At 36.6% G+C, this 23276-nt stretch overlaps 3 protein-coding genes across 4 annotated transcripts; 2 read left to right on the plus strand and 1 right to left on the minus strand.

Annotated features, from left to right (window-relative positions):
• Positions 1 to 1329: 1329 nt before the first annotated feature.
• LOC140763337 (wall-associated receptor kinase 5-like) lies at positions 1330 to 3899 on the minus strand. Its single transcript, XM_073101478.1, has 3 exons — positions 2885 to 3899; positions 2634 to 2801; positions 1330 to 2548 (listed from the first exon to the last, which is right to left on the minus strand). The coding sequence occupies exons 1-3, from the start codon at positions 3873 to 3875 to the stop codon at positions 1380 to 1382; spliced, it is 2328 nt and encodes a 775-aa protein (XP_072957579.1). The 5' UTR covers positions 3876 to 3899; the 3' UTR covers positions 1330 to 1379.
• An 878-nt stretch (positions 3900 to 4777) lies between these two features.
• Positions 4778 to 11390, plus strand: LOC140762656 (protein CHLOROPLAST J-LIKE DOMAIN 1, chloroplastic). The gene is made up of 10 exons (XM_073100537.1): positions 4778 to 5022; positions 5204 to 5297; positions 5396 to 5500; positions 5623 to 5700; positions 6625 to 6680; positions 8178 to 8235; positions 8990 to 9115; positions 9962 to 10057; positions 10209 to 10280; positions 10917 to 11390. Exons 1-10 carry the CDS (start codon positions 4913 to 4915, stop codon positions 10977 to 10979), a joined length of 858 nt encoding a protein of 285 aa, XP_072956638.1. The 5' UTR covers positions 4778 to 4912; the 3' UTR covers positions 10980 to 11390.
• Positions 11391 to 11535: 145 nt separating this feature from the next.
• On the plus strand, positions 11536 to 22248 carry LOC140762655 (PH, RCC1 and FYVE domains-containing protein 1-like). Of its 2 annotated transcripts, XM_073100535.1 has the most exons (10): positions 11536 to 12048; positions 12118 to 12362; positions 13520 to 13606; positions 16375 to 16464; positions 16607 to 16693; positions 16788 to 16907; positions 17853 to 19907; positions 20047 to 20193; positions 20856 to 21304; positions 21820 to 22248. In XM_073100535.1, the coding sequence occupies exons 2-10, from the start codon at positions 12315 to 12317 to the stop codon at positions 21977 to 21979; spliced, it is 3243 nt and encodes a 1080-aa protein (XP_072956636.1). In that variant the 5' UTR covers positions 11536 to 12048; positions 12118 to 12314; the 3' UTR covers positions 21980 to 22248. The 2 variants fall into 2 exon arrangements, with proteins under 2 accessions (XP_072956636.1, XP_072956637.1); XM_073100536.1 differs by lacking the exons at positions 11536 to 12048; positions 12118 to 12362; positions 13520 to 13606; ... (1 more) ...; positions 16607 to 16693; positions 16788 to 16907 and adding an exon at positions 17100 to 17203.
• Positions 22249 to 23276: the final 1028 nt, after the last annotated feature.

The following is a 23276-nucleotide window of genomic DNA, read 5'->3' on the forward strand; positions in this document are numbered from 1 at the left end:
ATATTTCGTGATTACTTACATTAGGGTATTTAATACATGATTATGAGTTATTTATTGCTATTTCATCACTATTAGCACCATATTAAAAATTTTCCCAAACTTGTATTGGTTTTGCCATTACCATTCTATTTGAGTAAATTTAGGGATAAAGATTTTGCTTCCGCTACCCTCACCCATTGAGCTATTTATACAGCACTATCTACAATTTACAATCCAACAATAAATGACGTATGTTATCTCGCCTTGGTTTGTTCGAGGCTAAGCCTAGAGTTTGATTAGTTTATTTTATTTCTTAATTTTAAATTTTTTTAAAAAATGGACTTAGTTAAATATAAACATAAAAAAAAAAAGTTATTAAACCAGATTAGGACCCTCTAAATTAATTCAGGGGTTCCTAAATTCAAAGTCAAATAAGACTCAATTTTTCCCTCTCGTAGATGTTGCTTATCCGGCATGCATCGGTTCTCGCTGGTCCAACCATCATCATCTATTATCTGAAAATCTTAGGAGTTGGTCTTTAGAATCTGAGTGGTCGTTTTACCCTTTGATGTCAAAAGGTGCTAAATTAAAACATTAAAAAGTATAAATATTAAATAAACCAACAATTTTTTTATAGGAATAAAATAGATCCAAGTCGTAATATTTTGCTATTTAAATAATATACCAGAATGGATTCACATCGCTCTTCTTTATAATAATTAATATATCTACCAATTTACTCTAAAATATTATGAAATATATGAAAGATGAAATATTTTAATATTATTAATATTTGATAATTTTATAAGATGATATATATTTTCAATTTATAATATTTTTTATATAATTGTAGAATATATTAATTTAGAAGGGTTTAAGGTTATCCTATGAAGAGTTTAATATAAATAGTTCATTCATTAACCAAACAATAGATTTACCATTAGTACATCGGCTGATTCATCCTGATTCGATCCCATTCATACATCCAAACAGGCCCTAAATTACTCTCCTTCCAGTCGCTCGAATGCTAAATCGACCTTCATTTTTACTACGATCATAGGATTTATGGGTCCGTATACATCAATTACTATGCCCAATAAAACCACAAGAAAGATATCAGCCCACATCAGTATGCTGCTCTCAGCTGTTGGCTCTGTTCGTGTCCTATAACATTCAATCTTGCGTAAGATGTAATATAATTCTTCTATCATCTGGTGACATATGGTACTTGATACAAAGTAGCTTTAATCTTCCTAAATAACCACATAAAGCAAATTTAACAGTGAAACAATGATACTATAAACATTGCATCAGATAACTCAATAGGAATTTAACTAAGAAATGCTTGGAAAAGTCTATCGCCAACCATGGAATATGTAAAAATTATACAAATTGCTCATCTATCTTCCAGATTCTATGTTTAGTACAGCTTTCTTATCTAAGGTGTAATAGCTAGTGGTTACATTCTCAGGATTGTTTGATGATTCCTCAAGTAAGCTTTCCACCTCCGGATTATGTTGTGCCCAAGGATGTTTCTCAAATTTCTGTAACCTATCAAGCTCCTCTGCTACTTCCTTCATTGTTGGCCTTTCTTCTGCTATGATATTTAAGCACGCCATTGCTAGCTCGGCAAATTCTTTAATCAACTCCATGCCTTCTTCACTGATAATTTGGTCGTTTAGAAGTTCATGGAGTCGACCCGCCTTCATGGCAGATATGAAATTTGATGAGAGGCTTCTCTCTTCCTCCGGTGCTGCAAAATTAAATGCTTTCTTGCCGGTGAGGAGTTCCAAGAGAATCACACCAAAGCTATAAACATCACTTTTATTCGTTAGGATGCTTGTTAGCATGTACTCTGGGTCTAGATAACCACAAGTCCCTTGAACCAACGTGACGAACTGGGTTTCATCCATTGGAGCTATCATCGAAGATCCAAAATCCGACACCTTTGCCATGTAATTCTCATCCAAGAGAATGTTAGAAGGCTTGACATCTCCGTGAATTATTGGCGGCGATGCTGATGAATGTAAGTAACTGAGCGCTTCTGCCGACTCGTGAGCAATCCTTAGACGAGTTTTCAATGATATATGGGGTGTATTGTTCTTGCCATGGATAAGCTGATACAGGTTACCATTAGGGACAAACTCATAAACCAACATGGGAACTTCCACCTCCAAGCAACAACCGAGAAGCTTGACCACATTCTTGTGGTTGATCTGGGAGAGAATTAACATCTCCTTTCCTAATTCCTTCATTTGGCTGTCGTTGATCACCCTAGATCTTTTTATGGCTACTACCTGATTGTTTTTGAGAGTACCCTTGTGGACAGTGCCACAGCCTCCGCGACCAAGGATGGTACTGTCGTCAAACTTATTCGTTGCCTCTTCTAGCTCTTTTTTGGTAAATATCTTAAATGACATGGGTTGCTTCGACTTTATCTCTTCATACAACAGCCATCCACCGTGCCGTCTAAAATATTCCTCTTTGACTAGCTTTAGTCTTCTTCTTTCTCTTATAAAGTAGAAGCAGAAAACTAGCAGTAGTAGTATAGCAACACCGGCACTAATGCCTGCGTATAGACCAAATCCAATTAATGTAAGGTTAACATTAACTAATCCAAGTTTTGATATGTTAGCTGCTGATATATCATATACCTATAGCTACCGGCTCTGTGGGTGAACGTTTTGGGTTGGGATAACATTTCCCATTGAGAGAAGGATCACCGTATTCCCCTGGTGAGCATGAACATGAGAAATTCCCTGGTGTATTGCTGCAAATTCCAGAGAATGGATAGTTATCCTTGTCGGCACACTCATCTATATCTGCGATAAAAAAGAAAGCTAATTAAGATAACCGATTTAATTACCTAATCATAAAAGGAGAGGGAGAGATGAAGAAAGAGAACCTTGGCATCCTCCAAGTAGATAAGGATTCCCCCGATACCCGTCGGAACAATTGCAAAGATAACCAGGGCCATTGGTTGAGTTGATGCATCTACTGTTCTCACTTAGGCATGCATAGGAGGTCATGTTGAGCTTGGCTATCTCGCATGTTTCATTACCAATGGCCCAATCAAGAGCCATCGGCGCATACTCATCATACAACTCGCGGGTGGTGATGTACGAGCTCTTGAACTCGAACCAACCCTCCTCTGCGAGAACCGCGTAGCTACAGGCGCTGAAGTTCCATACGTTAGAACTGTTGAATCTACTGTCGAACCAGACCTCGTAGTAGCTGATCCCCTTCGGGATGGCGGTCTGGCAGCACCCGATGCCGGCGCATGAGCCGTTCACGAGGCTCTCGGGGGTCTGGCACACCGACACGCACCCGCTCTGGTAGCTGTGCACCTCGTTTCTGATCCCGATGTACGCCACGGTATCGCACCCAACCGTCGTGAACTTGTTGAGCGTGTAGGAGAACCGATACGGCGTCGAGCTCAGATTCCAGTTCCAGAGTCTGAAGTCGGGGGAGTTCTCCTTGATGTAGCATTGTCTGGATATGGGGTTGTTTATGCGAGCTTGGCCCGAGGAAAGTGAGATGTTGAGCACCTCTACGTTGCTGAGGAAGGGCCTAAAGACGCCGCCGTTTGTTATGTTGCAGGTGAGCTCAAAGTCTCTCATAGAGCACTCAATTCCGATGCCAAAAGGATAGGGGATTCGGACTCCGCCGCACGTATCTTGGCAGCCCGGAAGTGCGACGGCTTCCGTGGATTCTGTCCGCCGAGGCATCAGCTGGAAGTGGAGCAGAAACAAGACCGCACATAGGATGTGCCTCAATAATTTCTTGGTTGGATTTCTCTTGCTATGCTCCATGATCATCTCTATCCTCTGGAGGTGAAAGAAGGATAAGAATACCGTCACAACTACACAAGATACCAGGTTTTCAAATAATTTCATTTCATCTAAAGACGATCAATCGATCACGACTTCGACTAGACTAGAATCTCCAAGCAAGAATCAAGCGTGAATTGACGTGATCATCTGCAAGCGCAGTTGCAGGAACTTCGTGCGGTCGGCTATTGGTTCATTTTTCAGTTGCGTTTCTGGATTTGATCTCCATTCGTATCGCTGCTTATGGTTTTAACACGGGGAAGTGACACCTTAATTGAAATGGATTGTCCAATATCATAGGAGTAATACCAACCAACTCTAGTAGAGTTGTTGATGGTTCTACAGTGCGGTTAGTTTGAAAAAACAGCTTGACAACGTAAAGTGCCTCTTTATCTAGAGAGAATTAGCCCTTTATCTAGTCTATATTTAACATTCAGGCCCATGAATGATAAAAAAAATATTATAGGAGTAATAATTACCTAGTCTTCGACTTTTCAAAAGCAACACTGAAAATATAACGTGTTACCTGCCTGGCTTTAGGATCTCTAATCAACGATGAACAAGTGTTCTCTTTTCTTTCCAATTATTGGACTTGAACCTTTATATGTTGGAAATCGAACCACTGGATTGAGATGATCGCATAATGTATCAATTATAATGACGTGGACGTATATTGTAAAGCAAATTGGGGTCTAAACTTTTGCAGTTGCATTTGCAAATAAAGGCCTAGCTTTAAAGTATTTTAAATGCCTTTGGTAGATGCATGGTATTTTATAAGGCCTGAGGGCCAAGTGTTGTTACTGGATGTCTAGAGGATTTGGTGGTCGATTGTGTTACTAATTAAGTGTCAATAGGAATAGAACTGCAAATTATTTAATAATAAATAAATAAATAAAGGCCCAGCTAAGTCTATTGTTGGGCCGGGCTTTTCTGGCGTTTAAAGAAGTCCATTAAGAGTGGATTGCAGGATTGGGAGATTTGGATTCCCCTTGCCCTCTTCCATGGCACCTATCCGCAATTTGCAATCCCTTCCCCTTCCGGGAGCGCGAAAACCCTGAAAACCCTAAAAATCCCAACACACCCGTAGAATACTCCGTTAAAAAATGGCGACCGTGATCTCCAATGCCGTGATTTCCCCTAAAATTTATCCCTCCCGTAGATGTTGCTTCGCCGGCGCATCGGTTCTTGCCGCTCCAGCCATCTCCTCGTTGAGGTGATCATCCTCCATTTTCTGTTCGAATTTTTGTTAGTCTTTGGAATCTTAGTGCTGCTTTTACTCTTGATTGCAAAAGGTGTTCAACTTATCTAATTTTTGTGCATTTCCGTTCTTTGGTTGAGAAATGTGGCTTTTTACTATATATATATATATATATTTTCGAATTTGAATTTGTCAGGCTCGGTCGGGTTCCCGCGAGACGCTATGGGCTGATTTGTAGAGCCACTTCTGCTGCTGGGAGCCCGCAAGCGAGTGAGGAGAACCCTTATGAGGTGAAGTGATTGTAACCTGAATTTTTCATCAGTTTGGAGTGCTGCTTCTAAATGGAAATTGCCGTGGTTTTATTAAATCTCCTTATCATGGTTCTTAGGTTCTTGGTGTCAGTCCAATAGAAGGGTTTGAGATGATGAAGGTGGCATACGCGAGAAGGCGTAAGGATGCGGAAAGAAGGGGTGATGAAGCATATGTGGCCAAAGTAGGTTAAAGGGCTTCTTTCATTTTCTTTGAGTCACAATTAGTTCTTAAAATGCTCATCTGGTTGTAAGACAGTAAATTTGAGTAGATATTTCTAATTCAAACACACTTTCTTTGTGGCAGTTAGAGAGGGCATATGACAAGATCATGATGTTGCAGCTGCAAAATCGAAAGAAGGGTGTTACATTTGGGTCATTTCAGGTTATCCTCCATCCAATTCTCCTTCTCTCCTTATTAGAAACCACAACTTTACTCTATTTAAATTATGATATATGGGAAAAAAATATATGTTTGCAATTCTACCTTTTCATATACTTTAGCATGTATCTCAAAATTATAAGCTTGAACTTTAAATGATAAATTGACAAATTGCTGGTATCCTAGCCTCTCTGGATTTTGACTGGCAAAGATGTTTTGGACTTTGATTGGACTCTAAGCCTATCATATGCCTTGATAAAACCCTGGTTTGAGGATCACTGAACGAGCATGACACGTAACACCAATATCTCACAGTATCAATCGGCCTAGCAGTTATTGAATTGAATGGGAATAGCCATATAGCCAGCAATCACCTATAGTCAGGACCTGAGAGGGGGTTCTCTCCTACCACTTGGATTTTATTGTCTGCGAGTTTGTTTGAGCATATATTGATGAATTTACTCATGGTATGATATTAAATGTGTAGGACATGTTAGTATGTGATAATGCCTGATTCAAGATATCCAGTTCCTTAGTGTCTATATAAAGGATTGCTGGTGAAAGCTATATTTAGCTTTGAAACTTTCATCCTTTTAGAACTCATCCTTGCCTAGAAATTACGAAATTAGTTTCTTGAATATTGTGCTTCTTGAGAGATCTTATTGTTAACTTGGCTGTGTTGTCTTAGTTCCTTAGTATGTATTACACTGTTACTACAAAAGGCCTATATTTTGGTCCTTTTGGATTGTATATTATAAATTGAAATTCTTTTTTAAGACTTGTTTTTCAACTTGTGTAGGCCATGAACCAAGAAAATTATCGCACTTTTATGTATTAGCTCCTTTTGATTTTTCAATATGTTGTCAATTTGATAGCAAAATAGTATGATTTTATAGATTATTTTTCATTTTCTTTTCTCATCATTAGGTGTCAAAGGATATTAAGTATGCTGATAAGCAGCCGATAGTGCCATGGGGCCCAAGGTATTCCCTAAGCTTATGTTCAACATTAGCCAAGTGTTTTTGTCTTTAGACTGTAAATAGTTTTATATGTTTGTAGCTTACATATATGAAGTTGGCAAATATCATTATGAATACACAATATCCTGAATTACAATTGCACAACTGCTTATGCGGCCATGTAGATGGTGTCTCTGTTACTTTACGTAGATATAAATGACCAACTTGCATAAGATCTTAGAGATTTAATTGAGCGTTTACTTTATAGTTTTTTAAATCAGAATCTCTTACTATAGTTTAATAATGGTCCTTGGAATATGAGAATCTAATTTCCAGATATTTTATTATACACTTATTACAAATAAAGTTAGATTTTAAATATATTTATCATGAAACTCATATTTGCCCTCATAGACATTATGGATACATGTATTGTTCAACATGCTTTTAGTGAGGTCATAATCTAATTGATTCATCTATTTTGCTACCAAGTTCGTGAAAAATGGGATGAGCTGCTTGGTTGTATTTCATTAACGATGTTTATAGTTACTGTTTTTTGTCATTATGCTGGAGATGAGAATTTTATTTATATCGTATAGTTAAGTTCCATAATTAGCATTGTTTGAAGTCTCAGTTTCGGTTTCGGTTTGGGCTTCACGGTAATTAACTAAAACAAAACATTTTGGTCAGTTTCAGTTCTAGTTTCATCGTATCGGGTTCAGATTTTTTTAAATAAAATAATCTTCTTTATCATATTTTTTAGTACTTACACAAAATACAAAATCTAATAATATTTAAGCAATGAGGTTGATATTGAGTCAAGTTGGATTCAAGTCACATCAAGCTTTGACTCTAAAACATAAATTGGAAAATCATTATTATGGTTGTTTCGGTTGGATGCTAGTTTCGGGGGAGAGTTTTGAATCGGATAGGATTGAAATGTGAAACATTTCTGCGAGATGTCTCGGTTTTGGACGAAACTTCAAACCATGATAATTAGTATAGTACGTACTTTTTTTTGCAAGTTGTATATGGTATCCAACTATCCATAATCAAACAATTAGTGTACATCTTATCTTTCGATCTGAGAAGTTCATGCACAATTATAAGAAACATTTTTTGTGTTTACTTGCATCCCAATTAGTGAGAGAGTAGGGGATGATAAATTTTCATGCCTTACAATTGTAGTTAGAAGGGCCATGAGTGTCTCATTAGGGTCTTGGCTTTTTCTAGATTGACAGCATTGAGATAAGGTGCTTAAGGTCTACACTAGCTATCATGGACAGAGCAAACTGCAAAATGATTCGGATATATTTTTGTGATAGGACTACTTGATTGAAATTTGTAGCACATTTTCTACTAAAACCTGAGGCAAAGCTTTCCATAACTTATGGATTTAATGTTTTTTATGGTATAGTTGTTTTGTATTCTCCAGCATATCTAACTTTCCATGTGTATTGATTTGTAAGAAAAGAAAGAAAATCTATATTTTGTCATACCTATAACTTTGTTTGCTTGCAGATTCTCCAAGTCTAGCTTGCAGGATATGCGCATAAATATGGCAATATCAGCTGTATTTGTAAGATTTTTCCTTCATAATTTTGAAACAGGAAACCTTTCTTTCATGCTGTACTTGTACTTCTTTCTTTTTGTGGACACCTTGATTGTGGGTTTTGAAATAACCTGTTCATGACTTGATATGAATAACAATTTCTATTCACACCATTATATGTGCCAATAGAAGAAAGAGGTTCAGTGAAACATGCTTTAAAATTTATAATATAAAGTACCACAAAACGTTCCCATATTATGAACTGTGTATTGTTTCTTCATGCGAGTCTCTCAAACTTCCTGATTTTTCTTACAGCTGTATGTAAATATCATCTCAAGCTGAACATAATTTGGAGACTGGGGAAGATCTGAAATTCTTCTTATGTAGATTGTTGAAAGCAGTTTTCTGCTGTACATGCTGTGTCTTATCCTATTGTGCATTGGCTTAAAGTAAATTGATAACCATATTTCTGTGCTGTTCACTAGTCATGAAAGAGCAGCTGATGTCTGTTGACTCTGTTCCTCGAGTGGAAATATAGAGATTTACAATTGCTATGCATGATGTATCTCCTTGCACTTTGTTGCTTTCAACATTATTGTAGTTCCTAGTTATGGGATAATTTCTTGGTTATTCCTTCTCTTTTTTTCTGTTCTTTTTCTTGGTCTAATCGTAAGGGCAATCTCAAATGCAGCTATAGAAGTTAAAAGTTTTTCTTCTTTTGTAGATAACTATTCCTTCATTATTGTATTAGGAATTTGCTCAACTCTACTCATTTCTGCAGACAGTATGGATTTTCATCAAACGAAGTGCTGAATGGAAGCCTATGCAGTTTCTAGCATTTGCTTTTTTCTATCGAATATTTGAGAAGCTGAAGTCTTTTGAACCAGCAGTTTCTCCCACTATAAATGTGAGTGAAATGTTTTTAACTTTTGTTCTCTAATCTTATTTTGCTTTGGTCATGAGCTGTTGACTGATAATTCTGTTGGAAACCTTCCTGCTGGCAATAAATTTTGTCTTTCCTTTGTGAAATATTAATGAGTTTATGTTCAAATTGAGGATGTCAAGAAGAAAAACGATCATAAGTAACTGCAGCTACTATCCGTAAACTTTCATCAAACTTATGAACCATCAACCATAGTCATGTAGGTTTTTAAAAGATAAGTTTAATCTCTTGAGGTTGAAGAAAGGAGTGGCCTGTTGATCAAGGAAAGCCAAAAGTGAGTCTTGCTTCTGTTTCTGGGTGTGGATCTGCTTCTTTGAGAAGATTCTTTAAATATCATCTACAGAATCGCAAACTGTTGTTAACCTAATCCCAAGTTCACAATGAATTGGTCTTAGAATCCCAGTTATAACGACGTCAGGCCAGAAAGTTGCTTGCCAGGAAAACTAGGTTGGTTGTGCAATAAATTTTTACTCATGTTTGAAGCTTAGGCCGTTCCACCTAGAGCAACGACCTAGTCCTCTAGACATGGGAGTGCCTAGACAAAGTACCATTTTTTTCACTACTATAGGTACCCTGCCATCATTTCTGTGGCACAGACATGCCAAAAACCTGAATGAAGTTGCGTTGGCATATCTGCCAGTTCTGCATCATGGAAGTTTTTGAACAATTGAAGCGCTTCCTCATATTGGATTGTGTATTATCTTCACGTTCTTTTTTCAGATAACTATCTAAGTTACTTGGAAGTTTCTTTAACAATTTATTTGTACTTAAACTTGGTGAGTAGTGACATCTTCTGCCTCTTTGTTGCAGGAGTATGGTGAGGATGAAGGTCGGGGATTACGCATGGGAAAGCGGCTTCTGCGTTCGCTTTCTTTAGTGTTTGGGTGTATAGCTGTTTCATCCTTGGTACGTCAATAGGATATTCCTATGTACCACATCAACCAAGTCTCTAATAATAATGTCAATATTACCAGATCCAATACTAATGCTTTTTTCTAATGATACTACATTTGGTTTCCAGTTGTCTCATTTGGTCTGTTCTAATGATTCTGTTCAGGGTTATACAGGAGTACTTAACCTGATCGAGTTTCTTGGTCAGTACATTCCTCTCTTTCTTTACAACAACCAGGTAAAGTATTGGTGAATGTTTTTTCCTTTTACCTCATATAATGTCAAATACAGATGTTACACCCTTTGCTATACTTACCGATGAACCATTGTGGACTATGGATTGGATTCTAATTCATTTTGGATTTGTTCGTCTTAAATAACTGTGGGCCTATATGGAGGACTAATAATCTAGCTGAGAGATTTTTCTGTGCTGTGCATATGTTTTGTTTGGTAAAGACAGAAGTGGAACACGAGAAAGCTATGGATGTATTGATCTCTTTGTTTTATGGAGTCCATCTAATAGTAGTAACTTGTGTCAGACATTAGCAACGAGAGGTGTTAGATTGTTTTCTCTTTATCTCTTTTATATTGTTCCAGATCATCTTTAGTTGTCTGAGAGAGCTTATGTGATCTGGTTGGTTTTTCACTCTGATAGTTGAAGTACTTTATAGTCAGGTTTCCCATTTTTGTTGGTCTTTTAATTCTTTTTCCAATTAAGTTTTCTTAGTGGCTTAATACAAGAAAATGGATTCCCCTTCAAAGGAAACACATTTGTTTTAAGCAGGAGAGAAATTTGTTACATTACATGGTACTGCTGTGGAGTCAAAAACCATATAATCATGTAGTCTAATGGTTTGTCCGCTTGACCGTGCAGGAGCTGATTGTTACCACGACGACATCCGTCCTGCTCTATGTCATGGCTTCGTACTACAGATGATGACTGACATTGGCCAAGTTCTCTACAGGCTATGTAACTTTGGAATTCTATTGTTCATAGATGCTCTATATATCCGGCATCATTTACAGGAAGAGGTAGTGCCTTCATTACATTGGAGGATTGCCGATCTTGGGTTTCACTAGATCTGAAAATTAAATACATTCTGGATGCATAGTCTTTGTTTTGCATCACATTTTTCGAGTGGTAGTAGAGAGCAGGAAGACTTCTTATTTCTAGTGCTCTAGCTGATGATCCCATATTGCTAGTAAAGGACTTGAAGGATGAAGATGAGTTTTGCTCCGAAATAGCTTTTGCTTTTTTTGAATCTTCTGCATTGGGCTATCAATGCATTATGAGAATTATCTGAAATAATACTATACGTTCCAGGTAATCAACTGAAGAATTTGTTAAGTGCTATGGAGTTATGGCTTGCCTTTGCATCCAAAGGCAGACAATGTTTTGATTTGTGAAGGTGTGATCTGCAGCAAATTCTTTTGCTTGCAGAGGTCACCTTCGAGTTAGCTATCAAAAGTATGTTTATCCTGCTGTCTATGTAAAGATCACTTGAGAAAGGCCAGAATCTTATGGCAATTGCTTAAACGGCTTACAATACTGACCTCTCAAAAAAGAAGAAGAAGAAAAAAAAAAAGAATTAAAAAAGAAAGGAGAAAATTTGCAGTAATTTCTACAGGCACGATTGCAGGAATTTCATACAGCCGGTGTGTTTCATGGCGGCCGCGTGTCGTTAATGTTGCCTCACTCCAGACATTGTTCGCGCCGCCACGTGTGGCGTATCAGCTACTTTCCCGCGAAAAGTAAATAACAAACCGTAGCCAATCTTCCTTTCTTATCTCTCTCTTTATTTTCTTTTTTTTTGTCCTTTTGCTAATCTATTCCTTCTCCTACCTCCTCCTACTATACCGGAGAGACGGATAGTACAAAAGGAGGCTTTCACGAAATTTACTCTGTTTCTTTCTTTCTTTCTTTCGTTCTCAAAAAATTTCAAGTCGTAAACTTTGTTCCAACAAGCCTGAACTCGAATGCGTCCGAGAGGAGTCAATTCGTTCAGGTGGGTGTGATTCACTTCGTGTTTCTCTCGATCTGTTCATTCGATTTCAAGTGGGATTGTGGCTCTCAGGGATCTGGTTCTTGTCCGAGGTGTAGAATCCTCAGCAGGAGGAAAAAGATTGGAAATTGATGATAGGCCTTGGCGGGGAGGAGCTGAATCTTGATCCTTACTGCCATCACCATTGTTGCAATCCATGGAGATTGGGTTGTCGCCGCCTCGCCTGATGTTTCCACGGCGGACCCCACCAAACAGCGCTTTCAGATGGAATGGCAGATCTACCTAATTATGGGAACCCTGATCGCGACGTCGAACAGGTTTTTCTTCCTTTCTCCATATCTCTCTGTTCGGTCGTTTTTTGTTCTTAGGAATATAATACTTATTCCATATAAGAAGATTACTAAAGTTTCAGCAAAATCATTTTCTTGGTGAATGCATTAGTGGCGATAAAATTCGTATGTAAAACATGGACGAAATCACGGGAAATGCCGGTGTAATTTCTTATTGGCATGCCAAAATAGGTGCTTTCTGTTATTTTCTATTGAATTCTGTTTGTTCGGAGTGGAACTCTATATTGTTTACTGTTAGTTTGATTATGCAAATTATTGGTTTCTTGACGCAGCACTGCCAGTTAGGATCCTGGTTCAGATTTAGATGTCCAACATCGCCCTTAGTTAATATGAGTGTAGAATACCTATGGATGAGATTGGCACAAAAATATGGAAAATATTACATGTGAAGCATAACGCGCCCATTATATGGTAAAAGCTAAAAATGATATGGTATATAAATAGAACACAAAAAAGAGAAAAGAATAATAGTACATGAGATCTATTAGGAAGAGTGAATACAGCGGCACAGTAATGTAAGTTAACCAGTGGTACAACTTGCAGAAGCCTCAGACGGTTCTTTCTAGTTCTAAAGAGGCAAGCACCATAGAACCTGATAAAGTTATTTTATCTGAACTAGACACCAACAAAAAATAGCTAGGTTACTTGACAAAGTTGGATTTCCACAGCTAACTGAAATGATTATTTTTAATTTCATCCTATGCTGCTATTTAATTGACACTACTTACAAGATCTTTCCCAGGACTGTTGGACTTATCCAACAATTTCTAACAAACACAATATCTGATTATGCCATGTTAAATATATCTGGTTCTGTCTCAAGCTAACTGAGTGTGTATGCTTCCGTGATCAATTCTTCCTGAATCTGAGTTCAAGTCCAAAAGGTTAGTCCTTATGCTTGTTTTCTTGTTTTCTGTAATTAGAAGTGATAAGATGCTCAGAGTTGAATGGTATATCTAATTGTGTAGAGACAAAATGATTTCTGGATGCCTTTGCAATCAGTTTCTTATTTTTTGTGTACCATGACTTTTCTTCCTTTCATTGATGGAATCATATTTTACGTACAAACTACTAAAGCAGGTAATTGCTTAGCAAATTAATGCTTTCACCTCATTATTTTGAAGGCCCTTATTGCTTTGAAGAAAGGTAGCCAGCTAATCAAGTATAGTCGAAAAGGAAAACCCAAACTTCGTCCTTTCAGACTTTCTAGTGTGAGTAATGATGCATCTGCTGTTACAAATTATGTATAATAAGTATGGACAACAAATTTAGTAGTTTATATTTATTTGATCTTAATGTTTCTTTAGCTTGAATACAAAAATTACTTCTACGTTGTTGTCATTTTCTATTTTCAACTTTTTCACATAAGATCTGTGCATTTGCTTATTCTATTTTGCTTTGTTGAAGAATATATATTAATGATAACTAGAACTACTCGTATTCTATGCATTTGTAACTTCGAATAGTCATTCACAGGTTCCATTGTATCTTTATTTCCTTGTGAAACAATACAAGACCTAACCCTAGAATAGGTTGAGGGAGAAGAGAGAAAGAGAAGAGATGCTTTAATAAGAATGTATTTTCATCATATGAAAGAAGGGGCCTCGGCCCTATTTATACAAAGCCACAATGTATCTTAAATAAATCAATAAAATATAAATCGATTAGCTCTAACTCTAATACTCCCCTCGAACTTAAGGTGGATTATAAATCGAGAGTTTGCTAACTAGATACTTAAAGCGCGAAAGGAGAAGAGACTTTATAATGAAGTCAGCAATATGCTCTTAAATGTTGAGCTGATGGAGAGAAATAATGCCAGCTTAGTACTCCTGGTGAGTATAGTGTATATCAACTTTAATGTGTTTCGTCATCTCTCCAAAAAGAGAATTCTTAGCAAGTTTTTTAATGTTGTCATTATCGACGTAAAGAGGAGTTGAAAAAGACAAGAGAACATCTATGTCACCAAGGAGGCAATAGAGCCAAACAATCCCCTCAATCGCAGTACACATAGCACGTTACTCAGACTTAATACTAGAGAAATTAAGAGATAATGGATGGATGGAAGTCAGTAAGAATTTCCTAAAAAAATGTATAAGCCAATAATAAATTTTTTGATGATCAAATTTGCCACTAGCATAATCTGCATCGAAATAAACTTGTAGTGCATAGATGAAAGTCGATAGATGAGGAGAGAGTAAGTGATAGAACCATGAAAGTATCGAAGAATACGCATAAGAGCAATATAGTGGGCAGATTGAGGAGTTTGCACGAATTGAGTGACAAGACTAACTACATGAGAGATGTCGGGCTGGATAATGATTAAGTAGATGAAGGCCCCGACCAGCTAAATATATTAGTTAGATTTGGATAAAGCTGACCATCATCGGGCTAAAGCTTTACATAAAACTCAACTAAGGTGGCAGCAAGATGAGTGTTAGTGATGGTGGCACGACTAAGAATATCTATAATATATTTTTACTAAGACAACAGAAGACCATGAGATGATTAAAAAAGTTTGATACCTAAAAAGTACCAAAGGGGATCAAGGCTCTTCAACTCAAACTAGCGTTGAAGATGTTGCTAAAGTGAGTGACTCGACCAGTGATAATATCATCATTGAATTGAAGCCCCACTCTGTCATTAATCTATCCTCCTTACCTCCTCATAATTGCCCTTTTCATCAAATTGTCACATGTGACAGAACAAGGTGGAGATAGTTTGGAGCTTATGGTGATATTAGGAGGACTTAGAGGTTGAAGATGGGGTTATCTTTGATTACTTTTAATAACTACTCATCTAAAATTTAGGAGGATGTCTTATATGTGAAATCTTAAAATTTCTAATAATAGTATTGAAAATTTTCAGTTCTTGGAAGGTCAAAAACACAGGAATGTTCATCAAAACCAAACTCAATTTCCTTATTGATCCCCTAAGGATGATATATAAGAAAAGTGTACATGCATAATTGACCAGTGAGGAGAGTCGGTTAGGGTCTAATGTGACGCTATTGGAAGTGGGCTAGAAAATATGGCTTAGCGATCTACAGCAAGAAAGGATATGATGGCGAAGGGTAGGGTCTAGAAAATATGGCTTAGTTGGCAGTGGGATAACCTACTGGTCATATTACTTTGTTATCACGAACTTCACTTAGAGCATCTCACAAGTTTCATGCTGCAATCCATATTGGAATCCAAAATCAACAACGGTTCAAATAATCAGCAAATACCGATATGTATCGGCCAATGTTGATGTGAAAACAGGGGCCAAAACCAGATTTCTCTTAGTGTCAACCTAGTATTGTATGTACCGGCTAAAGCCAAAACAAAATTTTGAATTTTTAACTGGGTTTCATTCTTTCCACTGCTTATCTCATTATCTAGCAATCTTTGGTATATCTCTGGTGGTGAATAGGGCGGGTTTGGATGCAGTTTTTAGTAGTTGTCACTCTTCATATTATGCTACTATTACCTTATGCAAGTTATCCAAATTTTATTATTTTTTCTGCCATTTTTTTTCTGAGTTTTTAGGATTTTTCTTGCATTTTGTATCATTTAGAAATTTAGGTAATTAAAAAATTATTTGATACTGCAACAACCAATATATATCATTTTTTTCAGCCACTGATGTCAATATCGATAGACATACTTAGAACCTTGGTTCAAGCCTTCCTAAAATTATTTGGTGTTTGTTATTTTTGTCATCTTGTACTTTAGAGCTATGTTTACTTGTTTTGACAACTATTCTCATATGATGAACTTAGGTCTTAGGGTGCTAATACAATCTTCCGGATCTTTTTGGAGTATGAATATGTGTTATATTTTATAACTGCTTTAGTCAGTTACTGCAGAATGAGTCAAATAAATTGCTTAATATGACGAATTGATATTGATGATATTATTAGTTGCACTACTAATGCATATAAATTTTCTAAGTTTAGGTGTTCATACCAGTGTTAATTGATGATATTGTGTCATCACAGGATGAAACTACACTGATTTGGTATTCGCATAAAAAGGAAAAGAGCATCAAGTTAGCTTCTGTATTGAAAATCATTCCTGGACAGAGAACTGTGAGTTACACTATACTGGAGATCAGTGATCTTTCAATTGCATAGATTAACAAAATGCCGAATAATGTTTGCAGTTCTTTTTTCCAAAAGTAGTCCAAATTACAGCTAAAATGAAAATTTATCCTCTTATTTTCTGATACAGGCTGTTTTCAAGAGGTACTTGCGCCCTGAGAAGGATTACCTGTCATTTTCCCTTATATACAGAAACGGTGAACGGTCCCTTGATCTGGTTAGGAAATCATCATTTGATCCTTCCAGCTATAACTTGTTATTTCTTATCATTGTTAAATTATTATTACTTCTAGTTCTTTTTTGATCTACAGATTTGCAAAGATCAAGCTGAAACAGAGGTGTGGTTTGCAGGCCTCCAGGCAGTGATTACCTCTGTTCAATACAGACATTCCAGGATTGATGGGAAAAGTGATGAATTACCATTTTCTGATGTGAGTGTGTTTATTCTTAATCTATTAATCATGCTATCATGCAGGAATTTTCAAGTATTGTGGTAAATTGGTAGCATCTTTAGAGAACTATGCACATTACGACCGAGACAACTACTGATTATGCAGTTTTCAATCATTTGTTTGTTAAATTAAATTTGAAGATAAAAATTCTTGGGATTATCAGGAATCTTATGTAAACATAGCATCTGAAAGCTTCCTCTTCATGGTGGGTAGAATTTGGTGTGATTTACTGATTGCAACACCAAAATCAGAATCTTCAGACTTAAAACCAGAAGGTTATAATCTACGAACAATCTTTACCCTTGCTTGTAGTTTGAAGTATCTATAAATTAGCCCAATTACCATTTCAGAGTTAATAGTGATGGTAAATTTGTATAAGTAGGCATATATATCAACAATCTTTGACTTTTGGCTTGTTTATATTAATGATTTAATTATTTAATACTAGTTGAGCAATTTTTCTACAAGCAGAAAATGCTTACATGTTAGATAAGTAGCCATTTCCTTAATATCTGTAAAACTAAGAGTCTCTCTGCCAAAATCATCGCCCTTCTTCTTAAGCATTGATGTTGCATATATGTGCTCTTCTTTTTTTATCATTATCCTTGCCATCCTCCATCTCTCTCCCCTCCATCCTTTTTCAAGCTCTAGAGAATTCTATGCAAAGTAAAAAAAAAAAAAATTCTCTTATTCTATGCCTGACTGGAAAGAAAGGCTTATTAGATTCAAAATGTCACTAACTCACTATTGATTTTGGACTATTTTTTGAAACCAATGAGATGTAAGTCAAATGATGTTTTTCCTGTTTTGTTAAGTAATCTCATTTCTTACTAGAATCTTTACTATCAGTGTTAAACAATCCATTGTGTGTTCTGTTACTGATGTTGAGTAATGAGTTTGCTATTGTAATTTTTTCCTTTTCAGGATGGAGGTGATTCAATTCAAGATAGTCGTTCCTATGGTGCAGCACTAGAATTTGCTTCAAGTATATCACGTAGTTTTAATCCACATACTTATACTGCACCTTCTTTTAATTCGGGAAGATCAGATGCGGGATCAGACCGTGCAAATATGCAACTAAGAGCAAGTATAGGAGATGGTAGTCGACTTAGTGTTTCAAGTGCGCCAAGTTGTTCCAGTCAAGGTTCTGGACCGGATGATATTGAATCTTTAGGTGATGTTTACGTCTGGGGAGAAGTATGGAGTGATGGAATTGTATCAGATAGTTTGGTAAAATCATTGTGCTCCAAAATAGATGTCTTACTTCCAAAACCTTTAGAATCAAATGTTGTTTTAGATGTTCATCAGATTGGATGTGGTTCTAGACATGCTGCTCTTGTTACACGGCAAGGTGAGGTATTTACATGGGGGGAGGAAAATGGTGGACGGCTTGGTCATGGAACTGATGCTGATGTAAGCCAACCTAAGCTAGTTGAATCACTGGCAGTGTCCAACGTAGATTATGTTTCATGTGGTGAGTTTCATACTTGTGCTATAACTACTTCTGGTGACTTGTATACTTGGGGAGATGGCGCCTATCATGCTGGACTTCTTGGCCATGGCACTGGAGGCGGCCACTGGATCCCTAAAAGAGTTTCTGGTCCTTTAGAAGGACTTCAAGTATTCTACATTGCATGCGGCACGTGGCATTCAGCACTAACCACCTCAAATGGAAAGGTATTCACATTTGGAGATGGAGCGTTTGGTGCTCTGGGACATGGTAATCGTGAGAGCATTGCATACCCGAGGGAAGTTGAATCTTTGAGTGGACTAAAAACAATGAAAGTTGCTTGTGGAGTATGGCATACTGCAGCAATTGTTGAAGTTATGGGTCAGACAGGTGTAAATATTGTATCTAGGAAGTTATTTACCTGGGGTGATGGAGACAAGTACCGTTTAGGTCATGGTGACAAGGAGGCACGGCTGGTCCCCACCTGCGTTCCATCACTTATCGACTACAACTTTCATCAGCTAGCCTGCGGACATACTATTACAGTCGGCCTTACTACATCTGGTCATGTTTTTACCATGGGTAGTACTAACTATGGCCAGCTGGGAAATCCACAGTCTGATGGTAAACTACCTTGCTTGGTACAAGATAGATTGATAGGTGAGTTAGTTGAAGAGATCTCATGTGGAGATTATCACGTTGCTGCATTGACTTCACGAAGCGAACTATATACATGGGGTAGAGGTGCTAATGGAAGACTGGGACATGGTGATGTAGACGATAGAAAAATGCCTACTCTTGTTGAAGCTCTGAAAGATAGGCATGTTAGAAGCATTTCATGTGGTTCAAACTTCACCGCATGCATTTGCACTCATAAGTGGGTATCTGGTGTAGATCAGTCAGTCTGCTCTGGGTGTAGGCAAGCATTTGGATTTACCAGAAAAAGACATAATTGTTACAATTGTGGACTAGTTCATTGCCATGCTTGTAGCTCCAGAAAAGTGTTAAAAGCTGCTTTGGCACCAACTCCAGGCAAACCACATCGAGTATGTGATTCATGTTATATGAAATTAAAAGCTTCAGAAACCGGGCATGTCTCTACAGCTAATAAGAGAAATGTTATTACTCGCCGTTCCATTGACACTAGAGAGAGGTTAGACAGGCCAGAAGTGAGATCATCAAGGTTTCTGTTCTCACCTTCCACATTGCCTATCAAGTATGTTGAGTTCAAGTCTGTAAAGAACGAGACAAAGGGAGATTCCCTGTCTCTAATACGAGCATCACAAGTTCCATCCTTATTACAGCTTAAAGATGTTTCTTTTCCTAGTTCACTTAGTGCGCTCCAAAGTGCTTTAAGACCAATAGTGACATCAACATCTACACCTGTTAATAATTCTTTACCTCCAAGTCCATATTCGAGGAAGCCAAGTCCACCTCCTGCGACTCCACTATTTTCTAAAAATATCATCGATAGCCTGAAAAAGTCTAACGAGCTACTGAATCAGGAAGTGTTAAAGTTGCAAGCTAAGGCAAGTATGAGAATTTTCGTACTCATAACTTAATATCCATGCTTCATTTCAATCTCCATTATTTCTCATACTCTTTTTGTCTTTTTTAACCTAGGTTCTAAGTACTAGTTACTTTGATTAACTCAAGGGTATTTTCTAGGTTAGCAAGTTAAGGCATAAATGCGAATTCCAAGATGAAGTGCTGCGGAAATCTGAAAGGAAATCAATGGAAACTACTTCTCTAGCAGCAGAAGATTCTGCCAAGTATAATGCAGCAGTGGAGTTTCTCAAGTCTCTTGATGCCCAGGTATTCAGTGAAATATCTTGACAAATTTATCATCTAATATTTTTGTTGTTTTTCATTTACTCTCAATTATACGAGTGAGCCAAATCCAGGCCATTCTCCAGCTAATCCCAGTCTGGCAAGCCTCTGTAAAAGTCAATTCTGTTTGCAACTGAAGGTCCCAATTTCCGGGAATGTTGAATGTTGAGGAAAATAAGTTCTTCCTCTTTTTAATTTATGGGTGGCAATCATGGCATTTCCAGTTTTCCAAAATTTCATCTCACAAGCACAATAGGAGTCAGTTTAATGTCGATGTAATTTGAAATTCACTTACTGATGCTAATAGAAATTATGGACATGTTACATCCTTTTGAGCTTGGATTCATGCAGAACATGTACATAAGCATGCGGAAAATTGAGACTAATTTTGTCTTCTATGTTGGATATATATTCTCATTTCCATACACCTGTAATCAATTTAAAAATGTTACTTGCTGAATCTCTATTGAGATTTGGACCTTCAGCACGTTATCAGCTATAATTATAAATACCATTTTCTGAAGTACCTATAGAATATGAGTTTTGTTGATCAAGCATCATTAGGTTCTCAGTGACCTTTCCAGTTTCTTATATACCAATTTGTGGGAATGACCGCTTGTCGTTATGCATCTTTTCTTGGTCTGAAGCTTAAGGATGTGGCGGAGAAGCTTCCCCCTGATGTTTGCGAAAATTTGAAAGCATTGCAACTTCAATCAGAAAGGTTCCTAAAAGATAAATGGAACTGCATATCAGAATTTTCTCCATTGGCGGCTGATTCTGATCAGCCTCAGCTGTCAGGTGAAGGAGCTATTGAAATTGGAGAACAAAGGATGGGAAATAATGGAGAAGAATTAGGGTTAACACAGAGTTCTGCAGAAAGTAGTAATTCACATAATAGCAAGGCAAATGTTGCTGACAGCAGGGAGGCTACAGATCAGCAAAACACAACAAACAGCTCAAAAATGCATTCTGATTTTGCACCAAGGTATGGTAGTCATGGAGAAGTACAACTGATTGAACAATTTGAGCCTGGAGTATATGTCACCTTTGTTCAGCTCCGAGATGGTACTAAAATTTTCAAGCAGGTTCGATTCAGGTAGATTCCTTAAAACATTACTCTAGACAAATAATGTGCCTTCTCTTCTATTCTTTTGGTAATATTCATCTTTTCACTTTGATGACAGGTTCCTTTCTAGACTTATAATACATTTTAGGATTTGGTTATCTTCATGATGCATCAACTCCCTAGCCGTTCATTTGCTTATTTTACTTGATACTTCATATATGTTTTATTTCACATTTAATGTATTGCATTCATAGCCAAATGGATATATTATGTAAAGCACATTTGTGAAAATCTTAGCATCTTAATTAACTACTGCATCTGACGTTAGTAATTATATCAGATGTTAATTGGCAGTTGGTCAATATGATGGATGTAAGTGTCATGAGTATTACAAGTAATCCAGAAATTTAGGCCAGGACATTTGGGCAGTGCTTTGATATATATTTTTCTTTTTCCTGCAATGGAGGTGCATATGCAAAATATTCTCTTCCACATGTGTATTTTAGCATCTGATTCCCTCACTGTACTTGTTCATCTGTGAGCAGCAAAAGGAGATTCGTTGAACAGCAGGCGGAAGAGTGGTGGAAGGAAAATCAAGAAAGAGTATTCCAAAAGTACAACCATCGAGGTCATCATGCAGCTTCGTTGACATTGAAAAATTTACCGCCAGCTTCTGAGGAAGATGTTCCACCATCCAAAGCTTAGCTTCATGATACTTCGGATTTAGAGATAGTTCTCAAGGGAGTCATCTTATTGATCTCCAGAAGGGAGGCTCCACATCCAAAAAGAAATGCTTAAGAGTATTGTATCAACAAAGTAACATCTTTCTAATAATGAAAAATGGAGGATAGGACAGTCAGGAGATAAAAAAAACAACACTGTAATTTTGTCATCTTTTTTCTTGTACATTTTATTGTTTTTATTTCTTCTGTTGTATACAATCTGTAGAAAATATCCACTACTTGTTGTTCTTTGCCAATTGAAATTGAATTTTGATAAATTATCTCATCTAGACTTGGATTCTAGTTGGATGTGATTCAGATTCAAGAAGCATAGTGTGTCATTATCAAATAGAGAGTTGTATTGGATTGACTGAAGCATCAATTCCATGGTGTTTGACCTGCCCATGCAGGTGACTTTGCGAGAGTTGTCTGTGGAATTGGCTCATGCACTTCAAACTTCATGGTTTCTATGTTGTAGAACTAACCAACTAATACCATATATTATGAAGAATCTTTTAAACCTTCAAATTAACAAGTTTTTTATTTTTATTGTTTTGTAATAAGATAAAAAAGTTTTTATTTTTATATGCAAAACATTAAATTGACATTCAGAAGGAAAAACACACAAACTTAGACATGCTGAAACAATCCGTTCAATACGTAGGAAGTCTTAGGATGAGGGTCATCAGGTAAATATAAAACTTTTTTTTAACATCAATCAAGTTTACGTCTATCCATGATTAACAACTAATAGAAATACTACCCATTTATCTAAATTATCACTAATTTCTTCTAATTGAAACAGAATCCTATTAATCATAAGATTAAAGTATTAGTATGAGATATTATAATTAATGATGATAATTAACCAATAAATCAAATGTGTATTAAAAAAAGACATGAGATAATCACCTGATTAAGAGATTTGATTGTCCGATAGGGCTACGATAGATGGATTCTTTCATGAGTAATTATATTTTATAGTCGGCATTTTCAAATAATTGCCATGGGAAATTTTTATCAAACCCATAAAGGAATTTTTACATAATTGTCGCAAAATTTGACTCATTTAGAATTATAATTATTTAAGTTTTCTTCGAGTGAACATTTACAGAATATTCCTAATAGGTGGTTGGAAAAGTAAATAAATATACGTAAATAACTTAAATATTCTTCTTTTGAAAAAAATAAAGTATTTTACTATGATATTCGGTAGCATTAGATAGCTTCTCAACTAGTTGAAGCAATATGTATAAATAAAAAATTATATATTATTTTCT

Source organism: Typha angustifolia, chromosome 7 (genome assembly GCF_048772165.1).
Source record: "Typha angustifolia cultivar Huaian chromosome 7, ASM4877216v1, whole genome shotgun sequence".
Lineage (NCBI taxonomy): Eukaryota > Viridiplantae > Streptophyta > Magnoliopsida > Poales > Typhaceae > Typha > Typha angustifolia.